Here is a 22,921-nt window from a genome sequence, read left to right on the forward strand (position 1 = left end):
AAATCAGCAGTTGGCTTCATTGTCACCGTTCCTCACATTTTCATTAGTCTTGTTGTCGCAAACTACCAGCTCATGCTTGTACAGTACTTTCACAGTTGTTATACTCACAGTGGAATTTATTGTGTGAGATCTAATACAATGTGTGCTTTGATTTTTCAGCTCTTACCAACGACGCTTTGAGGAGCCCTGCCTTGTGGACACAATTTAGGTGCATTGGTCCTCCTTTGTCCCTTCCTTTCCCATTACCCCTTCCCTTCTTCACCCTCAGCCAATCCTACAGCCACCCACAGAACGACTTTCCTGCAGTCCCTCTTATATAACAGGGGAACACATAAGCCTTCTAATCATTTGCCATGCAGGTTGGGACTGAGTGATGCAAGTCTAGTGAGCAAAGACATACAAAAGTAAGTGCAGGAGAAAACAGTTTTAAAAAGGCAATAAACACAGGAAGATGTAGGAGTAGACATAAACCAAAAGAATAATATTTTTTGAAAAAAAAAATGTAAAGATTTATATTTTGTACATCAAACTTTTGGCTGAAGCTTAACAAAACCCAAGGCACGACAACAGGCGTTTTGCACGTACAATCCCCCATTTAGTTCTCTTTTATTACTTGACACACACGACACGGTCTCATGATGATGTGCGAGGTGATGCCCACCATATCCGAAGATGGGCGAAGTGGCACCGGTGGAGGCCCCACCTCACCCGCCAGCGCGGGAATCGGAGGCCCAGGAGGAGCAATGGGTGGAGGAGGATTCAGTGGCAGGGAGCCCAGAGGTGGAGGAGATGAAGGAGGCAGCACAGGGAACTTGGAGTCTCTAATGGTCAACATGCTGACAGAAAGGGAAAGGCTGCTGGAGAACCTGAGGGAGACGCAGGAGAGCCTGGGTACAGCTCAGCTCCGCCTCCGTGAGCTTGGCCATGAAAAGGAGTCGCTTCAGAGGCAGCTATCAATTGCTCTGCCACAGGTAAATCTGTACACGTATATATTTACACTGTGCTTGTGTACGTGGGTTACAACGTTTGGGTGTGTTTTCCTGATGCAAGTGTTTTATGGAACATTTCTGCCTGTAAGGTAACTTTTGCTTATTCTCTGCGTTATCAGAACTGAGTTACATATGAGTCTGCATTTATGAGTGTGTCATCATGAAGCGAGCTCATGAGACAGTAAGCCTTTGCAGTGATGCCTCGTGGAGAGAGAGAGACACTCAGCTCCAGCTAGAACAGGACATTAGACACTTCCCCCACTGCATGCTTAGAGTCTTCACTAATTCTGTTTCTAGTAAATGCTGTAGGTTGACGCTCGTCTGGCTGTCAAGTCCAAGTTGCATCTGCAAATTTCCCCTTCGTTGTGTAACCAGGTTTTATTATGTTTGTTAATCATATCGTTAGTGGGTGATTAATGAGAGTGGAAGATAATATGTGCTTGGGCCTTATCTGAACTTCAATAAAAATGTAATTTATTGGAATTCTCTGAGCTTGCCTGATAAAATTGCTTATTGATATTAACTGGAATTTACAAGTTTTATCCTACCATTATTAAAAAAAACTCAATCTCTCCTTTCTCCTCATCTAAAGCTGAATGTATTGTAATTATAGTATGTAGAATTTAATGTACACGTGACCCCTCTAGCCACTAATATACAAGGTGTGTCAGGACAAATAATAATAATAATAATAATATTTTTTTAATTCAGTCAGATTCCTTTTTATGCCTTTTTGATAAAGTCCATTTCTGACTTGACTGTTGTAATGGCTTTCTTCCAAACATTTAGGGTTACTGATGTTAAGTTAATCCACTGAGTTACTCACGGTTCAGTTTGGTGTCCAAAAGTAGTCCAGAGTGAGTAGGAAGTCAAAGAGTGTGTGTGGATAACAAAAAGGTGCCGCAGCAACCCAAACTAAAGAAAGTGATTAATGTACAGTATGTATACAACACCATATACTGACCACGCAGTTTAACACAATACTTATTTATAGCAGGCAGTTTTACGTGTCTCCTTAGTATTAGGCTCTAACACTCGTCTAGAACATCATACAATCTACATATGCTCTCCAACTATTTTGATAGCTTATTATAGTTTGCTTATTTTGAACAAAAATACCACACATTTTCCCCTTAAATTTCCATAATAAACCTAGTTTAATATCATATACATCCTCCTACATGTCCACTATATGGATGTTGAAATGTGTTTCTTTGTTTTCTCAGCATATCAGTTTTTCCATAAATTAATTTACTGGTTATAATAATAAGCAGTTATGGCCTTGAACACCTCAGAAACAAGGTTAAGTATTAATGTAAGAGCCATATTGTTGGATGGAATTCGAATGTACATGTGTTCATGTGAGTGCAGCATGAATTATAAGACAATGTGTAATTTCTCCGCGACATAGGGCCACGTGCACTGTAGACCAGGAATTCAAATTTATTCAAACAAATGGAGGCCGTAGCCTGTAAAGATAGAGTGAGATGAAATAGAAATGAAACGACAAGGGGACAAGGAGAGCCAACTGCGAAGCTGACCCCTATCCAAACAAGAAACAATCCCATAAGGCCAAGAGCCAATAAACACGCTGTGTCACCATCTGTATAGATTTCTCTTTGGCTCTTTCTCTTTCCCCCCTTGTAAACACAAACCAGTTTCATATGCCTACCTTTAAGTGTTTGTGAATCCTAACCCTAAACATCTGCACACTGTCACTCTTAAAAGCAGCTTCTAAGGCCTTAGATGCGTTTTATGGAAATAAAAAAATCTTTTACCGTCGATCCTATGAGTTTTTCTCACTGTGCAGAAATCGTGTAGTACTACCTCTCCTTTTCGGGCTCACTTTCAGCACCATGAAGGAGTTGCGAGCGCATTCCCAGTGGTGCTGTAAATGACATATCAATGCTGTGTTTTGGGGGGTCTCTCCTGTGCATTCCAGAGCCGAGTCATTGTGTAACAGCGTGATGTAATCCATGCATGAATGCGAGTTCACAGAGGAGGATGAGCACGATGAGAGCGGTGGTGGAAAGTGTGTCATTGATTTACATGATTATTATGTAGGTTTACATCATGTTTGTCCTCCTACATTGCTGGTCTCAGGTGTTTCACAGAGTGTGTAACTGTAAGCCTTTGGTTCTGTATATTTTTAGCACTATGTGTGCATTTGCTGTGTGTGTGCATGCTCGTGTCTCGCCTAGATCAAAACTCACTGCAGCTGAACTGCCTGTGCCGAGACCACTTAATCTATTAAAGCCATACGTTTGTGTAGTTTGTTTTCTTGCCTCTGAACGCAGCTTGTGTGTTCCACAGGAGTTTGCTGTGTTGACTAAAGAGCTGAACGTTTGCCGGGAGCAGCTTCTAGAGAGGGAGGAGGAGATCGCTGAGCTGAAGGCAGAAAGAAACAACACACGTGTAAGATGTTTAGCAGCCATTTTGCTTATTAGCACTGTAACAGGCTCTGTGTTATCTTCCTCACCCATTGTGGTTGTGTGGGTGTCACACTGTTTCATTTGCTTCTGTTTGTTTTTCCTTCTCTTGATCTTCTTTTTTTTCCTAATCCACGCTCTCTTTTCTCTTCATGGCCCCTTTTCATTGTCCATATCTGCTTTCATTATGTCTTTTTTTGCTGTGCTGAACGTTTCTCGTCACTCTTAAAACCCTCACTGCTCTGTGCCGCCCCTGAGCCTACTCTCTTTTTTCATGATCCCGGCAGTTACCCTGTAATCTCTGCTCCTGTCTCTAATTCCTGCTCATTTTGTATGAGCTTTTTCCTTCAAATTGCCTTTCTTACCTCTCTCTCTCTCCATCCTTCTCCCAATTAACCCACTCAATCGTTCAGTTGTTGCTGGAACACCTGGAGTGTCTTGTGTCTCGCCATGAGCGCAGTTTGAGGATGACGGTGGTGAAGAGACAAGCCCAGTCCCCTGCAGGGGTCTCCAGTGAGGTGGAAGTCCTCAAGGCCCTCAAATCCCTGTTTGAGCACCACAAGGCCCTGGATGAAAAGGTGTGTTTGAAAGGCTGAGAGCAAGAGATTTCACTCGCTCAGACCAAAAATTGAGCCAAAAGATTATTAAACTCAAAGTCATAAGTCACTAGAAACATGCTTGAGGTAAAAAGGGAGGTGAAAGGACAGAATCGGCAGGTGGCAATAGAGCCCACTAGCAGCACGGAGATGTCAGAGGGAAAGATGGGAGACTTTCCAGATTAAATAGACCACCAAAGTGTGAGGGTGTGTTTGGTGTATAATGTGAGAACAGAGAGGCAGGATATACATATATATACAACTTGGCTGCTCAAAGTAGCATTCAGGCTGCAGGTTTAGCTCACATGTTTCCGTATAAAATCAAATATTATTGCTTTATGACAATGAAAATTTACTTTGACGTTGTTTGCTGTGATGATCATATAAAGGTCCACTTATAATGAACTGCTCTTCTCCCGAGTTAGCACTAGAGCATCATTTACTGTGATAGACGTGAATAAATCAAGTCCTGTCAGCCTTAGTGATTGTCTCATGAGGATTGCTCACACCCAGTGCTGAGTTGGGTTCAATTAAAATGCAGTGTGGTGTGCAGAAATTCCCAGTGTAGCTTCCGTGGTGAGCTTCATCTCTGATGCGTGTGTTTTGACCTCTCATGAACTCTTAGTTGCTTATTCGGTAGTGATAAAAATGTAATCACAATCTTGATATTAATTCCCCGGTGTCAAGTTGACTTACTGCATGCCATTTCGTATTGCTTCACCCCGCAGGTTCGAGAAAGGCTCCGTGTGGCCCTTGAGAGGGTGTCCATGCTAGAAGATCAACTCGCAGCGTCTTCTCAAGAGGTAAAGTCTAACGTGCCAGGATTGTGATTTGACGTTAACGAGCGGCTCAGTGTGAAGGGAACATTTATTTGGATCGTCTGTTTATCTCTCTTTTCAGGTAATCTCTTTAAGAGACCAAATTAAAAGACGTCAGCAAGGGGTGGACGGCGGGAAAGATGTAAGGGAGGGTTTTATGCATGTTGGTTCCAGTTGTTTTTGTGTATGTGTTAGCGTCCAGACAGTCAGTAGAAAGTAGATATTGGGTAACATGGTGTGTCAGTGTGATTTTTAACTCACCTACAGTTTCATTTACGTTTTTCTGCAATAACAACCCCATTCTAACTCTTTTTTTTCTTCATCACTCTCATTTCCTGCTTTATTCTCACCATTCCAGCGACTGCCCAATGGTCCTTCCTCTGGACTGGAAGATGGGGAGCTTGACAGACAGAGAGAAGGGGAGATAGAGCGGCAGAGAGCTGAACTCTCCCAGCTGAGGGAGAGGCTGGCCCTCATGTGCCGGCAGGTTGGTGTTTGTGATCCTCTGTGTCGAACTTTGTGAGAATGGCTTTTAGAGTTTGCATTGGGTTTCATGTCTTAAACGGTACGCCCACAAATTCTCTGTCAAAATCCAAAATAAAATATAAAAGCTTCTAGCAAAGTCCTGATTAAATCATTTACTATTGTCCACACATCCACAACATGCCTGACCCATCCCAAACGGCCTGAAGGAAAGCAGGTGAAACTGTTTGAATTCCCAGCTACATTTCTGTCTCCCCTTTGTTTGTAAGTTTGGTTTATTATATAACCCACCCTGGCTATCGTAATAAATCAGTGCCAGCTCCTCACTAGCAATTCCAGCAACACAGCATATCCCAAGGAGGAGGATAACTAATCACAGTACTTCTCCTGGTCACCCTCTTCCCTCTTGTGGCCGGTTACACTACTGCAGTTGCTTTAAGACACCGTATTCATCCCATATAGTAGGCTATATGACGCCATTTGATTTTAATAGCTGTACGTAGCACAAAATCTTACATAAGAGATCAGAAATGTTTAGAGTAAAATGAGTAATGCTTTGCTCTAACCTTCAAAACATCTTAAAACCTTTTGCGTGTTCTGTGCGTCACCACGTTACACCCCCAGAGTCTCGTGTGGACCCAACTGGCATTTGTAATCAGTCACTGTCTTGTCTGTTTACACTTAGTGCCGTGGCGGTTAATACTGGCTCACGTAGGTTCAATCTGTGTCATCTCTGGTCCCTTTGTGTTGTCACGTTAGGTCGGGGAAATAGAGGAACAGCTTGCCGCCGCCAGGAGGGAGGTGACGAAGTCAGAGGAGGCCAATCAGAAGCTCCAAAGGGAAGTGAAAGAGGTTTGTTGGGCCAGTCTGTCTCTTCATGGCCAAGACCCTGAGATCTCACAGCACCCAGGGTTCCAAGAGTACAACGCAACGGGCATATGTATTAATATTTATTATTCCAAAGGGGGATGAGAGTAAAATTAACCGATATCAAAGAAATGCTGGGCTGAAATGAATGCCATAATAAATATTAATATACTCCTGCAGTCTAACAATAGAGTGCTCTGTGCACGTATTCAAAGAAGCGTAGTAGAAATCTCTTACCTGGCCAGTAGTTTTCTACGTGATAAGCACTCATGTGTTTTGTATATTGCAAGTTTTATATTTATATCATTTTGTTTCATGAAATATTACCAGGCCCTTTGCCAAAGAGAGGACATGGAGGAGAGGATTACAACACTAGAACGAAGGTATTCTTTTCTTTTCTTTTCTTTTTTTAGTCTTCTATTTGTAGCTATCTTGTCTATTTGTCATCTATTTGTAGCTTGAAAGAAGCTCAAGACCAGAAGACCAGAATTTTATGCATAAACTATGATGCACATAGCAGAAGGACCATATGTTTCACCTGTTGGCAGGCAATGCGTTGCAAAAGCATCGTGACGCCTCTTTATAGCATCTAAGCTAGTTTTACATAATGACATTTGCATTCACTAATGATTCAGTGAATATTTGGACAGAAACAGTAATTAGTTTGGATGTATTACCCCTTAGATTTGATGTACCGGGTTATATTAACATTTGTTTAGAATTAATACTCCATTAAACTATCTAAGTTCCTGTTTCAGATTAGTGCTGTTTCAGCACCAGCTAACTTAAAACAGTCACAAACATTCATATATGTCACGGTATTTCGATTTAGGACCGCTGCAGCATTCCTCTTTGATGGCGGCTTTGTGTTGCAGGTACCTCAGCGCCCAGAGGGAGGCGACTTCTCTACATGATATCAAAGACAAGCTGGAAAATGAGCTGGCGAGCAAGGAGTCCCTGCACAGACAGGTAAAGTTTGGCTCAAACAAGCCAGTATCCAGCTGTGTTGGTAACAAAAGTCACGAACGTTTCTGTGTCTGATGAATGTTTTCTTGACTGTCTAGAGTGAAGAAAAGAACAGGCAGCTACAGGAGCGTCTGGATGAGGCGAAACAGAAGCTCCAGCAGACCCTGCAGAGGGCAGAGACATTACCTGAGATTGAGGCCCAGCTTGCACAAAGAGTGGCTGCTCTCAACAAGGTGGGCAATCAATATCAACCACTAACTCTTTTGAATAGAATATTCCAGCTTTTATTCGAATCTCATTTCAAATATTTTAACCAGCATCTGCAAATATCTTTCTGTTCTTACACAAAAGGCTGAAGAACGTCACGGAAACTTTGAGGAGCGACTACGGCAAATGGAAGCTCAACTTGAGGAGAAGAACCAAGAGCTGCAGAGGGTGACATTAATCATATTTTCCTGCTGAGACACAGTCTGATGTGAATTCTCAATTCTGAATAAAGTTTAAATTTTATCTCTGCTTTTATTCCTCCTCTCCTTCGTGTCTTCATTCCAGGCCAGGCAGAGGGAGAAGATGAATGACGAACACAACAAACGCCTCTCAGACACTGTGGACAAGCTTCTGTCAGAGTCCAATGAGAGACTTCAGCTGCATCTCAAAGAAAGAATGGCAGCACTAGAAGAGAAGGTAGAAAAAGAAGAGTATTGTGTATAAACCACTGTACCACATGAAAATGCATATGTATACTTTTTGTTTTCTTTGCTTCTAGAATGCTCTTTCTGAGGAACTGGTCAATATGAAGAAAATCCAAGATGATCTTCTTGCTAATAAGGTATTCACTTTTGTATTTTTTGTAGTTACAGATTAGAGGTGAGACACCCCATGATATGATGTTATCACAATACTTCACTCACGATACGATATTATTGCGCTTTTTTACAGTTTGCAATAACTAATACTTCGATGAGTAACCTTTTTTTTAATAGTTAAATAACTTATCTCAATTAAGTTATTATGCTGCCAAAAGAGGCTGTGAGCCAACACCAACACCGTCACTAAAATCTGCCATAGAAGAATGAATGAGGTCAACTTGGTAATTACATGTAGTCTGTTACTGATAGTGCAGATAAATCATCAAAGCTAAGTGTTGGGTGATTTTTCATTTGAGACTATTTAATCGAAGCCCTTTTAAATTGTTTCCAGAGTGTTCGGACTTGTTTAATAAAATATTAATATTTGTTGTATTGATACAATATCCCCACGCAAAATTTCACGATATGATGCTGTATTGGTTTTTTCCCCTACACCTATTACAGATGTTTAAACCTTTGGCGTCATGCTAAAAGTGTTTTCTCCTCTTTGTTTTAGGAGCAGCTGATTGCTGAGCTGGAGCGAGTCCAACTGGAGCTGGATCAGCTGAGAGGAAGGCCAGGCTCGTCCTATTCCAGGTTAGCTGACATGAACCCTCACGGCAAAGTATTTATGCACCGTGCCCTACATTTATGAATACTCAAAGTCTCCCAAAGAACACAGCGCTTATGCTGAGTACACCATTTGTTCACACTCCTCTGCTTTGTAAAGTTGTTCACATTGTACCTGGAGGCTGTTGGGCTGTCTGATAAATACACAAACAAATGCTTTATTCATAATTTTATAGCTTTTAGTTTTAAATTCCTTGTTTATTTATGGGGGAATCTTTGTGTGTGACAGTGCTGTGTGTTTGCACACTCACCCACGAAATGTTTTCAAGTGCTGCTGCTTAACATTTGAATTCTGGATCTCATCATAGGGCGGGCAGCGTGAGCTCACTTCCCTCCACCCTTTTTCGAAGATCTCTTCCAGGGAGTGCCTCGGAGCTGCGGTACCCTCAGGGTGGAGGCTCACTCCCAGCTGGCTATGGCAGCTCCTCTAGTGGGGTCGTGGTCAGGCGTCACCGTGGCCGTTGGGGGACTCCTAGAGATGATAGTAACAAGGTGTCGATCTCAGGCTGAGATAATGATGATGTGCATATATGCAACGTTATATACAGCCATCATAGGCTTAACTTTGTGCTCTGAATGATTTCTTTAAAATGTTCTTTTTTCCAGGGTGGTATGATTGTACAAAGAAACAAGAACTGGGTGCAAAAGTTTGAATTTATTTGGGATTTTCTCTGATCCATGCAGGGTTAAAAGTGTAGAAATACCCTCACTAATGTTTCATATTCCAGAAGCCTAGTGGGTCAATACTAAACATTTGCAAAGTTGCAAGATCATCAGTTAAAACAACTGTATGTAAAATTAAGTTATTTGGATTTGTCACCACTTCGTCAAGATCTAAAAGAAGACCCAAACTGTTACCTTCAGTTGAAAGGAAATTGGTTAGGATGCTCAGGAACGATGCAGGAATCACCAAGGCCTGCTATGAGCTGAGAACTGCCTTAAAACCAACATCACTTCCATACTAAAGTGTGTTTTTCATCACTATGGGCTAAGAGGATACAGACTAAAATCGGCATCTTCAATTTCAATTTCAATTTGCAGCTGCCCACATGGACAAGCCAAATGTGTTCTGTAGAAAGATTTTATGGCCAGACAGGATAAACATTCAGCTATTTGGCACAATGACAAGAGCTATGGTTGGGGGCTTTTGAGCGTAACAACACTATACACAAAGTGGATGGAATAATGAAGAAGGGGGAATTTAAATGAATTTTACCAACTCTGCCAAGAAGAGCAGTCACATATTCAGTCAGAAATATGCCAAAAGCTTATCGATGGGAACCAAAAGTGTCTGGTCAAGGTGCAATTTGCTAAGAGACATTTAAGCAAATATCAGTAGGGAATGTGTATAGTTTTGTGTAGAAAAAAATCCCAACTCAGTTCAAAGTTGTGCACCCAAATCTTGGCTTTTAAAGACTTTAAAGATGCATGCCGCACAATCATTCCACACCGGGACGTGAACAATTCAAATAAATCATTCAAAGCACCAGATTACCAAGATATATAAGCCTTTGTAAACATTTGACCACAACTGCATATACTGTGATATGGTGCTATTTTCTGAATGACACCATTGTCTCTATCCGTTCTATTGTTTTTCTCATTTTCCAGTATGGAGAGTGGGACAGCAGCACTATGCTGGGTCCTGGGTTTGAGGGCGGCGTGGAGGGAGGCTGCTCTGATGATGAAGAGGATCGGGAGACTATGTTCGGGTCGGAGCTGCTCTCTCCCAGTGGGCAGACGGATGTACAGACTTTGGCCATCATGCTACAGGAGCAACTGGAGGCCATTAACAAAGAGATTAAGTAGGTTTTGTGTGCAACAGTGTGTAGATGAGAGTGTTGTGAGATCCTAGGATTGTTTAGCCTACTGTTAAAATTCTTCTCTCTTCTCCTTTAAGGCTGATTCAGGAAGAAAAAGAAAGCACGGAGCTGAGGGCAGAAGAGATTGAGAGTCGGGTCAGCAGCGTAGCCCTCGATGCCTCAACTCTTCCACCCTCTTCACTGGGTGGACGTGACAGTGTCGGGAGGGGCTACATGACTCCCTCCATCACCTCGTCCACATTGGCGTCACCCTCACCACCCAGTTCTGGACATTCCACCCCCCGCCTGCCCCATTCACCTGCCAGGGAGAGCGATAAGCAGGTGCTGTCTCACTGCTGTTTTATACCAACAAATGAGTGAAGTTACACTGAATTTCCCCATATAAACCTTTTGAACTTTGTCCACCTTACAGAACAACAAAGACGGTGAAGAATGCAGAGCACTCGCCCTGATTGACTCCACCCCTCCGCCTGTTCCTCGAGCCCTACGGTTGGACCGAATGACACACACTCACCCAGGGGCAGGCCTTGATGATCACCGTGAATTTCGCAGGTACTCAGAATAATATTAACATGCAGTATATTTGGCTCTGAATTTAGCCCTGAAGTGGACTCAGTTTTCCGTCCCTCTGTTTGTCCAGTCTTTCTGCTGACGGTGCCACCACAGCTAGCCAGGATTCCCTTCACAAAGCCAGCAAAAAGAAAAGCATCAAATCCTCTATTGGTCGTCTCTTTGGCAAAAAGGAAAAAGGACGGATTGGTGCACCTGGACGTGAATCTGCCTCACTGGGTGTGTGAACAGCCTGGACACTAGTCATTCAAAATGCCGTCTCTCATGTCCAAGTCATACATTTATCTGTTTGCAGTGAGAGAATCATCAACAGTGAAACCAATACAGGAAGTAATTATTATTTTTAACCTATGATCTTTACAGCCTCCACACCCTCTGATGACCTGGGTTCAGCTGATCCATTAGGTCTGGCTAAACTTGGAACTGGAACAGTGGAAAAAGATCGCCGCAGCAAAAAGAAGTGAGATCAGTCATCTTTCCACACGCTTCTCATGTTGTAGCGACATCTTTGATCCTAATGCGATATAGCAATACATTTCGTAGTTTAGTATTAATTTAAACAGAAAAATGTACGCCTATGCGGTGCCGCAAGGCTGAAACGTTTTTAACTTCTCATGTTGATTTTCTATTTATAAAAGAAGACAGTGGTAAGGTGAGATATGAAGAAATTAATCTTCTGTTTTCCACTCTCCTTGCCAGGCACGACTTATTAGAGGAGGCATGTCGTCAGGGTCTGCCTTTCGCCTCATGGGATGGCCCGACTGTTGTTACGTGGCTTGAGGTACGTTTCTGAGCCTCAGGACATAAAACCATCAGACTGATTTGGACCAGTTTATGTAAAGTTTAGTATGTTGTCATTACCGACATATTACATTACCGGAATATATATTGTATACATGATGGTAGATGATAATATTATTTAAAGCCAAAGCTTTAAATAATGAGGTCAGTGAATGCACAGGTAGAAGTCTCTTTGGAGAAGTCTTTTTTTCCACTCTTGGTAAAGCAGCCCTACTCTACTGCTATTAAAACCTTTTGTCTGTGAAGGGCAACCAATCAGAAGGAAGCCAGCTTAAACGGAAGGTAGCTGGGGAGAAAAGCTAAAAATGCTCGTTTCAGAAATAGGATGTATTTTTTTTGGTATTTCACTCACAAGGTTTTTGTCACCAAGTCATACTTTATTTGAAGAATGTTACTGTTACTGTTCGTTGTGCACCACTTCTGCTTTCTGTTGTCCCAGCTGTGGGTCGGGATGCCAGCGTGGTATGTGGCAGCATGTCGTGCCAACGTGAAGAGCGGCGCCATCATGGCAAACCTGTCGGACACAGAGATCCAGAGGGAGATTGGCATCAGCAACCCTCTACACAGACTCAAACTTCGCCTAGCCATTCAGGAAATGGTCTCCCTCACCAGTCCATCTGCACCCGCAAGCACTCGCTCTGTAAGCCTGCGTACAAATCCCAGTTAAAAAACACGGCACGGGGGGTAGACACAAACTAATAATTTGTGCGCTGCCGTTACAGTCAACAAGTAACATTTGGATGACGCACGCTGAGATGGAGTCTCTCACTGCTGCCACCAAACCAGTAAGATTATATTTCATGTGAAATACAGAGAAGCTGTTTTTATATTGCATTGATTTATTTGACACATTTGTTATGTCGTGAGCAAACTGTCCCGTTAATAAGGTTTCTTCTTTTTTTTTGTCTCTTAATTAGGCATGTTTGGCTACACCTTTCCCTTGCTGTTCCCTAAAAATCAGTTTTGATGTAGTGTTTTCCATCTAATTCTCACTCACTAACAAAGCTTTTCCTCCTTTTGCCTTCCCTCTCCTCCTCTGTCCCGACACTGATTCATTACAAACACAAACTCTCACTGGTGACCTTTCCCTCTCTTTGCAAATATCTGCTCCTTTCCTCTGTACGCTCGGCCTGAACCGTAAGGAGCAGAAGGAGTTCAGCTGGGATCAGGTGAGCTGCTGAGAATCCACAGGCCATCACATGATTTGCAATTTATTTTTAAATAAAGGCTTACCAGGAAACCAGGAGACACAGCCTTAAAGGGAAGAAGAGCTAAAACGAAGTCTTTAAATATGCATCTGTGTGTCTAACGAGACATGCTTATATAAATCCAGGTTTGAAGGTTGTAGACTGGCACTTATTTTGCCTTTTTTTCATCTCTCTCTTTAAATAATCAGAAAGTGAAGGAAAACAAAAAGCAGCAGAAATACTTTACTTTCATAGGTCTAGAGTTAACACATAACTAATTATTTGAGACATGAGTTACACTTTAGCGGCGCATTTTTAGAAAGTGAGACCAAATTGTTTTTGCCATTTTAGGCTACAAGTATACTGTTTCCTGTTCCCAGTAATACAGAATTTGTGTCAGAGAGATGTTTAGCATGACCGCTGAGTGGCCAGCAGTGTGTATACACGAGTGTGGTGTATATAGAGCCCACGGGAAGGAGAAACAAATGGAGAAAACCCTGCATGGCGGGGGATTTTGTTTTTATTACACTTTCAGGTTTCCCTTTTACTACTATTTTCTCTGCACTTTATCTGCCCTGTTCCAAGGAATTAAGAAGTCACTAAATATTGTTAATACAAACACATTGTAATTTTTCCTGTTTCATTATTTAGCTCAAGTGAAACACACAAATTTGTTTTATATTCAGAATGTTACCTTTAGGATTTTTTTTTCATGTTTATTATGCATCTTGTTTACTCTCATGTCTATAAACCTTGTTCTCCAGATCCTGGCCTATGGAGACATGAACCATGAGTGGGTGGGAAATGAATGGCTGCCCAGCCTGGGTCTACCCCAGTACCGCTCTTACTTCATGGAATCGCTGGTTGATGCTCGCATGCTCGATCACCTCACCAAGAAAGAATTGAGGGGCCAGCTGAAGATGGTGGACAGTTTCCACAGGTGAAAGAAAGGACACCCACGTTATTGGATTAATTTTATGTTCTGCATATTTCCACCCACTGCATGTCTTAGGTCTCTGTCCTTACTACTTATAGGGTGAGCCTTCACTATGGCATCATGTGCTTGAAGCGCTTGAACTATGATAGAAAGGAGCTGGAGAGGAGGAGGGATGAGAGCCAACATCAGAACCAAGGTGAGGCCTTTGGATAATGCCCCAAACTTGATTTCAAAGCATTAGTTTACTCACACTGGTGTGTTTTTGTCTTTGTCTTTGAATTTGTGTTTCTCCAGATGTGATGGTGTGGTCCAATGAGCGAGTGATGTGCTGGGTGCAGTCTATCGGTCTAAAAGAATTTGCTGACAACCTGTTAGAAAGTGGGGTCCATGGGGCCCTGCTGGCACTGGATGACACCTTTGACTACACTGACCTGGCCCTCCTTCTTCAGATACCAAATCAGAACACACAGGTAGACTACCTCACGTGCTCTACAACAGCCGGCGATGTCAGATGCTCTTCTGTTATCTTAATCTACAGGTGTAAAATTACCCGAAACATCTTTTCGTCTGTCTCTTTCAGGCAAGACAGCTCCTAGAGAAAGAGTACAATAATCTCATCTCCATGGGAACAGAGAGGAGGCCCGATGAGGTACAACAACAGGAAATATTTTCAGGAAATATTTTTTTTTCCCTTTGTTTAATGTGCTATGAAAGATAAATTTCTTTCAGGGTTAAAAAGAAAGACTAAAACATGGCTTTTCCTTGTAAAGGAAGGCTTTACTGCTAGTGAACTGCTGGCAAGCCACAGTGGTTCAGCTGTGTTTACACGGGTGCTAATTGCTTAGTTACAGCTTGTAGGGCTAAAAACTGTGCAACTGTGGAATATTGTCACAACAAATACTGCTTTGTCAAATACTGTTTTGTTAAACCCCACTAATGCATAATGAATAAGGGCCAGTGAATGCTGTTGTTTTGAATCACTAGCATTATTTCCTTGTCTCCACAGGACGGCACAAAAACATTCACACGGTCACCGTCATGGAGGAAGATGTTTAGGGAGAAAGACCTCCGTGGCGTTACCTCCGATTCCTCAGAAACATTACCTGCCAACTTCCGTGCCTCTGCCATCTCGACCCCGTCTGTCACACTGAGAAAAGTCCAGAGTGAAGGTGAGGACTTGAGCATGATAACAACAATACTGTCAGGATCAGGGATTACACAGCAGTTTTTTCCTGTTTAAAAAAACCCCAAAGGAACAGTTCACCCCAAAATCAAGTTTCTATCTTTTATTTCTCTGGCTTTTGCTGCTATTTATCATTCTGAAGTATTTGGGTGTGAGTTGCTGGGATGTGGAGATATTAACTGCAGAACTATGATGGAACTGGTTGCTCCAAGCACCAAAAAAACCCCCAAAAAAACCTGACTCTACAAACCTTGCTGTGAGCATGTTATCTATGTGCATGCTTCCTTTGTTTGGAAAATAGAGACAGTAAAAAGAAAATAGTTCCTGCATAAATTTGCTAACAACAAGGTTTTTTGTGATTTATACAAAGAGATATTTTGGTGCTCCACATGTACCATCTGGATAGATTATATTTATATTTAAATACAGTGCTGTGCAAAACCCTTGAGTCAACCCTCATTTCTTTATAATTTCATTTCAAAGAGCCAGACTTGGGTTTGTTTTTTTTTTCTAAAATGGACTTTTGAAGCTTTTCTTTGGACATTGGCTGCTTTGTCACTCATTTTCAGGTGAACTCTTGTACCTGACCCTTTTCAGAGAAGTGATTTTTGTTTGTTTAAGTCAGTTAACATTGGTCTATGAGTCATTCAAGAATAAAAAAAGATGCACCTAATGGATGAAGTCTATACATACCAAACATAACTGAAACATGTGCAAACATATATGGAAATAAAACATAAAAGGCAAAGTCTCTGGGCCAATCCATGCCCGATATGTTCCTTTGTGTGTTTTTCCACCCAGATATGCTTTTACCAATCAAATGGTATCGCATGGTGGATCTGATGATCCTTTTCTTATTTTGAAAAGAGCTCCAACACCATTGGCTGAAATGCCTCCACCATGTTTTAGATGAAATTAACAGAAATATCCAGTATTTCTTTAGAAAACGGTTTCCTGTTCTTTTTCTTCATAACCAATGAAACTAAAGATGTCTGTAGACATTGATATGGTTTGGACCAAAATTTTCAAGTTTGGATTCAGCACTCCAAAAGTGTCACATATCTCATCCTTACTCCCTGTTTCACTTTCTTAAGAATGGCTTCTTCACGGCTCTTAAGGAAGAGAAACAGCAGCTGCACCTATTTCCCATTTTCTTTGCAAAATATAAAGCAATGAATGGTGATGCAAGACTTTTATATTAAAAACGCATTATGCAGAAATATAAACAAAGTCTTGCAAATGCTCCTACTTCCTACAGTGATAATAACAATTTAGCAGTTTCATTGGTTATGAAGAAAAAGAACAAGAAACAGTTTTTTAAAGAAATACTGGATATCTCTTTTAATTTCATGCAGAGCAGTAGATGAGAAGTTTAACATGATTTGCTTTACAGTAAATATGAAACTATAGCCAGTAGTTGGTTTTTCCTGAGGAACAGTAAGCTTTATTAGCTTAACAGAGCAAAATCGGTGTTTCCCTAGGATGCTGTGTTTCTTAATAGTTTATATTTGGAATACAGAATTTAAAGCTTAGCAGTGCCGTTTTTTTTAATAACATCAGTAATGTTTTGCTTTACTGACTTGTATCTGTTTGTCTTGTATATTTAACAAGGACTAATCACCTTTTTTTCCCCTGTCAGCAAACTCTGGTCCAAGAGCAGAGTCGGGGTCTGTGAGAACATATTCCTGCTAAAAAAAAAAAGAAATAAAGAATTAAATAAGCACACCAGGTGAGAAAAGCACTCTGATTGATCATAGCTAAAAATAGCTTGAGCGGACACCACATCAGTCACGTCTATACGGTGCCATTATGACTCTTTAAATGTCTTTTCTTATATTTTCATAGAACCCCGCCCCCAAATCAACCCAAGGAAAAACACATTTTAGAGGAAAAAAAACCTGAGGAACAAAAAACGAAAAAACGAAACAAAAAGGACACTAGAAGATGACCAACAACCTTCGAGCCACATGTCTCGAAAAATCAAAGATACAGAGTGAATGATTTAAAGATGTTAAAAATGGAGTGAATGTCTGTTTTACCATCAGTCTCTCTCTCTCTCTCTCTCTCTCTCTCTCTCTCTCTCTCTCTCTCTCTTTCGATCCATAGTTGTGGCATGATGCTGTTTGATTCTGTAGAAAGTGGCCTGTAGAAAGTGACCAATGCCTATCGTGAATTCATCTTCTGTTTTTCCTTTTTTTGGTTTTTTGAGTGTAAGACGGCAATATTGACACAATGAATTTATAGTTTTTAAACTGGAAAATGCATTCCTGTTCCTATCAAGAGAACAATAGTCCAACACGCATCCTTTAAGTTGGTCTGACTGCGATTTAGATTGATTATAGAACATACTCAACAACGCCAAGTAACATCACAATACAGTATGGTGTGGCGAGGGGGGAGGTTTAAGGCCAGAATGTAGGAGTACACAAGGAGGACGATATGTATGTTCTTAAGCCATAACGGAGGTGAGATGCACAAATGTGAATAGGACAGACAATGAGACAATTAGCAAAGTGCTTTATGACAAAATCCTGTTTAAACTGGGGGAAAATGACTTGAGTTACGGAGCATTTGTGTTAATATGCATGCCAAATTCAACCATTTTAGAGTGAACGTCATGATATCGATCATCAAATGATGTGAAAGCAGGACTTTGTAAAATGTGTGTATTTTATTTTTATCATTTTTTATGATAACTGCTATTGTTTGTATGTATGTATGTATGTATGTACAGTATGTATGTGTGCGTATTAAACTGTACGTTCATTTCATACTTAGTTTTAAGACTGACTGTAATTTCATTTTAGGTTGACAAAGGAAATATGTTTTAAATTATGGACATTTAAGATATGCTACTTGTATGTGTACATTTTGGACAACAAATTGTGTTATGATTTCAATTCATATTATTGGAGAGTAGTGATGATAATTGATTATAATATGATAACAATAATGATAATGATTGTAAAAGCTGTAATTAAAAACAAACAAACATACCTGTATGAATGTTATTGAAGGAGTTATTTCAGAGTTTCGCCTTCACACAGCCTGCCCACAGAAGATCACATGCGGGTGAGTCAATAGTTATGAAGCTCTTAGTAAGAAATATGTTTATCAGACTAAAATATATATATTTACATTTATATTTACCACACATTTTCAATTTCTGGCACTTTAAATTAGATAAAACGATGACTGGAAAATTCTAGAAAAGTTACAAAACTTTCTTAATGTGAGTTCATCAGTGGGGAGATTTCATAGTGATATCAGTCACTTAAACGTTTTAATGGTAAATTATGTTTTCCAGTAAAAATGTTAAAGTTAATATGCATCTCACAAAATTGTTTCATTTTTTCCCATTTTCACTGTTTCATTAAGGAACATTTTTATACCGAAATAAATGAGAGAAATTGACTTTTTATGGCTATCCATAACATTTTCTGATATATGGCAAAACAACATCCAAAATTTCCTTTGTAAAGACTTTTGCTTCTAATATGTACATGAAAGGAAATAGAAATCTTGAATCTGACTTTATATTAAATAATATTTAGTAATAAATGACAATGTCTGTTCTGTTTAAGCAAATTAGTGTACTGTATGCACTGTAGATGGATAAAATTGAGTTTGTAAAGCAAAAAAATAGATGCTTTATGTAAGTAATCAAATTGGGAAGTTGCATGGTAGCACTTTTTTTTTTAACATTTATGTTCCTGTCGTGCTTGCCTGCAATTTGGTCCATAACAGAGTGATCTATAATAAGACATGTTGGTGATATGTAAACAGCCTGGTTTTTAATATTATATTAGAGCAAAGAGATTACTGTAGTGACACTATAATTGCAGCCTATGTTACAGGGTAAATTTAGCACCACATGACTGGAAATGAGCCAAAACAGATGGCGGATTATAGTGGAAGTTATAAATAGTGCAGGGCCATTTATCGCAAACAGTTGGACAAATACAGATTTTTTTTTTTAAGGTGAGAACACAGAGGCAGAACATATTTTTCCAATCGTTTCACTTCCATAACTCATTATTTTAGGTTATGGGAATAAAACCATCGAACATACGCAGTCTAAATGAGTCTATTTGCATATTTCAGGATACCATAAAAAGTGTGAGACAAAAAAGAATGATTTTAATTTATGTAATTAACTGGGGTAGTTTTAGTTTGATTTCTATTCATTGGAATACTCACCCTCATCACCTGTAAATATATTGACGCATTCATAAAGATCCTTAATATGTGAGGGTGGGGAAAAACGTGCTTAAATTAAGAGCATGATGGGTTTTTCTTACAAGTACTTCTCGCACACACACTGATGGGACTTACACCCCAATTTGCTGGAAGCTTAAAAAGTAAACAGGAAAATCCAGCATAAACATTAAGGAATATTTTGAAGTGTTTCTGACTATGTTCTGTGTGTATTTGTACCATTTGATTGGGAAACAGCATGAAGAGTTTTCCATATAAAACAGAGACATTTATTTACCTAAATCTATTACTTATTTTATAGAAGTTGGAGATGGATCAGTAGTAAATCAGAGCTTTGAAGAAAGCATCATCAATTATTTCTTTGGCCTTAACGGTAGTGTTTGCAGATGCTTCACATTCTTAACTGACCGATTCAGTATGACAATGCAGTGAAATAAGTGATGGTGCAGTTTGAAGACGTTTCACTGTGATGCACCTTTTCCTAACTGGAGAGTTTCCGATCTGACGTGAGGCCTCTCTTGTGACTGCACAGCTGCATTCCTGTAAACACTCCGGCTGCTTATAAATCTGCTTCACCCACTCGTCCCCCCCATTCTCTCTCAAACACACGCATATCAAAATAAGATAAACACCATAAAACTCAAAACACACTTGGTCACTTCCCACTCCCAATTCATTGCTATTATTCATTCGGGAGATGACGCAGACACTTCCTGTTATATTTTCTTGCAGTTTTTAAAAGTATAATTGGAGGGATGAATGGAAAAGCAAACAGCACACTCGTCCACATGTGACGAAGCAAAATTAGTGTTGTGCTCCGGTCAATTTTCACTACAATATTTCAAGGAAAACTATGAAAAGGAAAGAATTGCTCCAATGTATTGTTGTGTAATCAAGGTATTTTGAAATATACTGAGTATACGTGATGCTCTATCTAATCAAGAAGTCATGAATTGCAAATTCCAAGCAATACTAAAAATTCCTCACATAAGGAGGTTCTGTAAGGTGTAGGGCTTCAATTAATATGAACAGAAGCAGTTGTTTAAATACTAATTCATATCAAAATGTGTTCTGTGCAAAAAAAGACTAAAATTCAGGTGTTGGTAAATATTGTGATTAAGTTGAGTTAAGTGATGAAATCACTGGTTAACATAATTATGTATACATGTTGCACACGTGCATGATGCCTCAGAAAATACTTAGTCCACTTGAACCTGTGGGAGTCCAAAAAAACACAACTTTACAACAACTCTTACTGTAAGTGATCTGAGAAGTCCATACACAGTATGAGAGCAAAGGTTTTCCCCTCAGCATTCAATCACACTAATTATGTAGAAATGTCTGACTCATGCGGTCATGAAGTAGGACCTCCTTCTCCAAGCTCCTTTATAAGGGCCAAAACTTGCTCCTGGAGTCACTAGTGCACAGTGGTATATTTCTTATTTAATATTTATTTATTTTTTTCATCTTTGCAAATCTATTTATTTTTATTTATCTCTTATTTATTCATCTCTTTATCTTAAAGCTTCGTCAATCTTTTTTTGCCCAAATGCCTTTGTTTTTTCACCTGTCTTCTCTTCTCTTAATCATTCCACTTCCTGTCTCTGTGTCGTTTTATCTCCCTGACTCCAACCCGCTTTTATCCTTTAATAATCAAGTCAGAGAAGTGCATCTTTACACAGGTATTTAAACATTTTTTCATTGCAGCAATTCACAGAATAATTGAATGCATGCGCAAAAATACAAACGAGGCGATGTCACTCTTATAAAACTCAAATGTTTCTGATTACTTTCCTTCATTGCTTCTTTTTGCAGATAACCACAGACGTGGGATGTATTTGCAGATGAACATGGATGGGAGAGTCACAGGAAGTGATGCTCAGACACCTTACAGTGAGTATTAGGAGGATAAGCTCGCAACAGATTGCATATTTGGCACTGACTTCCATCCACAAAAGACAGTGGATAATTTGAGGCCTATGTACAAATCTAATTTTTATTATCACTATTTCTGTATTTTCAGGTTTGCTGCAGCTGAAATCAGTTAAACCAGGCCATGTTATCATTAAAGGACCATCATCATCTCTTTTTCTCTGTATGGATAGCGAAGGCAATCTGAAAGGGCAGGTAAGCTATAACACCGAAAACTGATTCCTCCTTTTTTGCATCACTTTCTATCAAATCTTAACAATATTTTAACACTATTTTCAGAGTCACTATTCAGAAACCAGCTGCACCTTCAGAGAAATGCTGCTGGCTGACGGATACACCCGTTTCATTTCCTCACAATATGGATTTCCCATGTCACTGGCATCAAGACATTCCCCAGATCGACACGCACTTCCCTTTACACGGTTCCTACCACTGAGGAATAACTTGAAAACGGATAGCGTATCTGAGCAGATGCCAAACAATCAGAGACTTTTTAACGTGGACTCTGATGACCTTCTTGGAATGGGTCTAAATTCTATGGGCAGTCCTCAGTTTTCTATGGACAAATAAAAGAATGAACTGCACAGACTTCTCACAGATCGGCACCTTTATATATGTTTTTAGATTCAGCCTGTAAACTTGATTTAGTTTTGAAATGAGTAGCTTTCTGTTATTTGTTCTCAACATGTTTTTGCGGAGGCAATACTAATGTAAGTTATTTATTTATTACTATGTATTGTGCATTTCAAATTGTTATTTATTATTTTTTTTACATTTCAAAAACTGTAACTGTACTTTGAAATCATGTTTGTAACATTCTGCTGATTTTGACATGTGATGTTTCTGAAGGTTCCCTAACACAGATGTGCTGGGGAAGCCCAAGAGGTTTCTGTTTGTACAACTCAAGTGTGTTTATCTTATTGGGGAGAAATTCTGAATTAAAACAAACATGATATAAATATTTGTTGTCAAATTTGTCATGAAAAGATTGAGCAACCTTATTAAATGGTTCAACAAACCAGAATGTACTTAAAAAAAGCAAGCATGTATTTACCAAGTACACAGACCGGGAAAGTAGAAGTGGGAAAACAAGCGTGTTGAAGTGAAAGCATGAGCACCCTCTGGTGGTACAAAATCCAATGAGAGGTAGACCAAGTGTGTGGGTGTATGTTTTTTTCAATGACTGTAGAAAACATGGACGATGCGACAGCTCCCCAAAAATAAAGCCAAAACGTCTCTATCGTCTTTTTTTTTTTCACAGTTATTGTTTTTTTGTGCCTAATGAAATTTTGCCTCGTCTTTGGCCAACAGATTTTCTCAGTTTATATCCCCCTAAAAAAAAGTTTTATGTGAGTTTAACAATTTATATTTTGATTTATTTGATTTTTTTTGGTAAGGTTTAATTATTCTCATTTTATATCAGTTCTTTTTTTTTTCATTGTGATCTATAAACAGACATTGTAAATGCACACTTTCTTTGTTCATCACTTCAGGCCTGATTGCAGGTGACCGTAACAGTGATTACATTCCCTATAAAGATTAAAATAAGTGATCACAAGATTTGTATTTCATGCTATTTTCCATTATTATAAAGTAAACATAGAGTTTACTTGAGGAGTTGTTTGAAACTCAAAAAGACATCTA

General features: G+C 39.8%; 2 protein-coding genes across 2 annotated transcripts; both read left to right on the forward strand.

Moving 5' to 3' along the window:
• Positions 1-635: 635 nt before the first annotated feature.
• On the forward strand, positions 636-17,192 carry LOC146626556 (liprin-alpha-3-like). Its single transcript, XM_085360674.1, has 31 exons — positions 636-971; positions 3,303-3,404; positions 3,832-3,996; positions 4,743-4,817; positions 4,915-4,974; positions 5,191-5,319; positions 6,075-6,167; positions 6,513-6,565; positions 7,058-7,151; positions 7,247-7,381; positions 7,500-7,583; positions 7,701-7,832; positions 7,915-7,977; positions 8,514-8,593; positions 8,935-9,118; positions 10,238-10,431; positions 10,527-10,770; positions 10,862-11,001; positions 11,090-11,238; positions 11,383-11,479; positions 11,719-11,800; positions 12,260-12,460; positions 12,543-12,605; positions 12,963-12,989; positions 13,772-13,947; positions 14,043-14,140; positions 14,239-14,414; positions 14,525-14,593; positions 14,951-15,113; positions 16,767-16,856; positions 16,973-17,192. Exons 1-30 carry the CDS (start codon positions 636-638, stop codon positions 16,817-16,819), a joined length of 3,717 nt encoding a protein of 1,238 aa, XP_085216800.1. The 3' UTR covers positions 16,820-16,856; positions 16,973-17,192.
• Positions 17,193-21,177: 3,985 nt separating this feature from the next.
• Positions 21,178-21,847, forward strand: fgf21 (fibroblast growth factor 21). The gene is made up of 3 exons (XM_085360675.1): positions 21,178-21,238; positions 21,369-21,472; positions 21,557-21,847. Exons 1-3 carry the CDS (start codon positions 21,178-21,180, stop codon positions 21,845-21,847), a joined length of 456 nt encoding a protein of 151 aa, XP_085216801.1.
• The last annotated feature ends 1,074 nt before the right edge of the window (positions 21,848-22,921 follow it).

The sequence above is a fragment of the Diplotaxodon limnothrissa genome, linkage group LG8 (genome assembly GCF_057381915.1).
Source record: "Diplotaxodon limnothrissa isolate DT_005_m linkage group LG8, D_limnothrissa_male_GT1.1, whole genome shotgun sequence".
NCBI classification, from domain to species: Eukaryota; Metazoa; Chordata; class Actinopteri; order Cichliformes; family Cichlidae; genus Diplotaxodon; species Diplotaxodon limnothrissa.

Excerpts from the sequence above, each read along its gene's own strand:
- LOC146626556 (XM_085360674.1), top strand. The coding sequence starts at position 636 with ATGATGATGTGCGAGGTGATGCCCACCATATCCGAAGATGGGCGAAGT. Across the intron at positions 3,405-3,831 it reads CAGAAAGAAACAACACACGT|TTGTTGCTGGAACACCTGGA; the intron begins GTAAGATGTTTA and ends TCAATCGTTCAG. Across the intron at positions 11,002-11,089 it reads GATCACCGTGAATTTCGCAG|TCTTTCTGCTGACGGTGCCA; the intron begins GTACTCAGAATA and ends CTGTTTGTCCAG.
- fgf21 (XM_085360675.1), top strand. The coding sequence starts at position 21,178 with ATGTATTTGCAGATGAACATGGATGGGAGAGTCACAGGAAGTGATGCT. Across the intron at positions 21,239-21,368 it reads TGATGCTCAGACACCTTACA|GTTTGCTGCAGCTGAAATCA; the intron begins GTGAGTATTAGG and ends CTGTATTTTCAG. Across the intron at positions 21,473-21,556 it reads AAGGCAATCTGAAAGGGCAG|AGTCACTATTCAGAAACCAG; the intron begins GTAAGCTATAAC and ends CACTATTTTCAG.